The sequence below is a fragment of the Nothoprocta perdicaria genome, unplaced genomic scaffold (genome assembly GCF_003342845.1).
Source record: "Nothoprocta perdicaria isolate Ctin4 unplaced genomic scaffold, notPer1 scaffold_451, whole genome shotgun sequence".
Taxonomy (NCBI): Eukaryota; Metazoa; Chordata; class Aves; order Tinamiformes; family Tinamidae; genus Nothoprocta; species Nothoprocta perdicaria.
Window position 1 is genome coordinate 218,203 of NW_020455701.1, and position 2,080 is coordinate 220,282.

Sequence of the window (2,080 nt, forward strand, 5' to 3'; positions counted from 1 at the left end):
CCTGCACCCCAGGGACCCCCTGCCCCTCCCTTGCACCATGTGGAACCCCCTGGAACCTCTGCACCCCCCTCCCACCCTTTGCACCCCTCCTGCACCCCAGGGACCTCCGTGCACCCCCCCTGCTCCCCAGGTGCCTCCGTGCACCCCCGGCCCCCCGCGGCGGCGCTACCCGAGCAAGCGGGGCCCGCCGGGGCCGGACATGGCGCAGCGGGGGCGGCCCCAGTCCCACGCAGGTCCCCAGGGCCGGTGCGGGCACCGTCCGCCCCCCCGCGCCGCCGCCGTCACCAGCAGCCCCAGCCCCAGCAGCGCCCGGGGGACCGGCATGCGGCGGCACCGGCCCGGCCCGGTTCGGCTCCTCCTGGCCCGCTCGGCTCCTCCCGACACCGCTCGGCTCCTCCCGACACCGCTCGGCTCCTCCCGGCCCCGCTCGGCTCCTCCCGGCCCCGCTCGGCTCCTCCCGGCCTCGCTCGGCTCCTCTCGGTTCCACTCGGCTCCTCTCGGTTTCGCTCGGCTCCTCCGGACACCGCTCGGCTCCTCCCGACATCGCTCGGCTCCTCCCGACATCGCTCGGCTCCTCCCGATTCCGCTCGGCTCTTCCCGATTTCTCTCGGTTCCGCTCGGTCTCGCTCGGCTCCTCTCGGCTCCTCCCGTCTCCGCTCGGCATCTCCCGGCCCCGCTGTCTCGCCCTAGGCAGGCTTAGACAGGCCTAGTTAGGTATAAACAGACCAAGAGAGGCTTAGACAGCCCTAGTTAGACTTGCATCTAGGCAGATTTAGATAGGCTTAGCCTTTGACAGACTTAGACAGGCTTAGACATGTTTAGGCTTACACAGACCTACACAGGCATAGTTAGACTCACATTTAGAGCTAGACAGGCTTAGCCTTGGACAGACTTAGAAGAACCTAGTTAGACTTAAGTTTAGACAGACTTAGAGAGGCTTGGAGAGGTGTAGCCTTAGACAGACACAGGCTGAGTTCGAAGTAGCCTTAGACAGGCTTTGTTTCCACAAGCCTCGTGTTGGAATGGTAAATGCTAAATTCCTACAAAGAGATTAAAAATCATACGGCTTGTAGCTATTTTCTTTGCTGTAACCCAGAAATGTTCGTGTAGGGGAGAGCGGGTGTAAAGGAGGCCCTTCTGGAGCCCCTTGCGCAGCCATTGCCGAGGCTGCAGACCTGCACTGGCTTGTGCAGTACCAGGTGTTGCTTGGAGAGCTGGGCTGGCTTCCCTTTGGAAAGGTGTGCCAGAGTTAGGCCAGAAAGGGGTTAAAGTTGGTCTGGGAAATAGAGGAAGCAGTTGGAGGACTCGCAGGTTTTGTCCCCTGGTGCCGGCTTCCTGCTCTTGAAGCCCCCCTGCCTTCCAGGGGCGAAATCGTCCCAAAAGAGCTGATCAGCACTGCCATGACCAACACTTTGCTCTGAATTCGTGGCGTTAGGGTCAGCAAGAAGCATCCATGGCATCCCAGTCCTGCTCTGAGCTCTGTCCCTGGGCATCCCAGCCCTGCTCCTGCTCCAGGCTCTGTCCCTGTGTGTCCGTCCCCTCGGTGTCTTGCTGATGCTCTCGCGCCTTGGGGTGCCGTTCCCTGGCAGCCCAGGCGCTGCTGCCCCTCGGAGCCGGGTGCTGTCCGGGAGCAGGCGGCAGCGGCGCAGGCTCCGCTCGTGTCCCCCGCAGGTGACACTCGTCCCGGCCACGGATCTCTGTTTGTCCCGCTCGAGAGGCTGCGGGCAGGGGGTGCGAGGCGCCCTCTGCTCGAGACCCCGGCGGGGCCAGCGGGCTTGGGGGGACGAGGCCGGGGGGCTCCGTGGCCCCCAGCGCCGGGACGGGGCCGTGTGGGGTCGGGAGCGGCCGCCAGGAGGCGCCGGAGCCGCGAGCAGCAGCCGGTACCGGGTGGCAGCGGGGCCGCTGGCCCCTCGGCCTCTCCGCTCCCTCCCCGGGCCTCTGTGCGGCTTCCTCGGGCACTGTGGGGGCCGCCAGGGAGCCCCGGGGCCGCTGCAGGGCCCCTGGGGTCCCCGTTCCCGTAGGGAGCCCCGGGGCCGCTGCAGGGCCCCTAAGGACCCCGTTCCCGTAGGGAGCCCCGAGC

The 2,080-nt window shown here is 66.3% G+C and overlaps 2 protein-coding genes across 2 annotated transcripts in view; one reads left to right on the forward strand and one right to left on the reverse strand.

The window, feature by feature from the left end:
• The window catches only part of NAXE (NAD(P)HX epimerase), a 1,959-nt gene extending 1,741 nt beyond the window's left edge, over positions 1–218 (reverse strand). Inside the window, exon 1 of the mRNA XM_026046662.1 lies at positions 170–218. Within this exon, the coding sequence (XP_025902447.1) occupies positions 170–201 (32 nt within the window). The 5' untranslated portion in view covers positions 202–218. The remainder of the gene's footprint in view (positions 1–169) is intronic.
• Positions 200–2,080, forward strand: part of PEX19 (peroxisomal biogenesis factor 19) — an 8,446-nt gene continuing 6,565 nt past the window's right edge. Inside the window, exon 1 of the mRNA XM_026046660.1 lies at positions 200–246. Coding sequence (XP_025902445.1) covers positions 200–246 — 47 coding nt within the window. The remainder of the gene's footprint in view (positions 247–2,080) is intronic.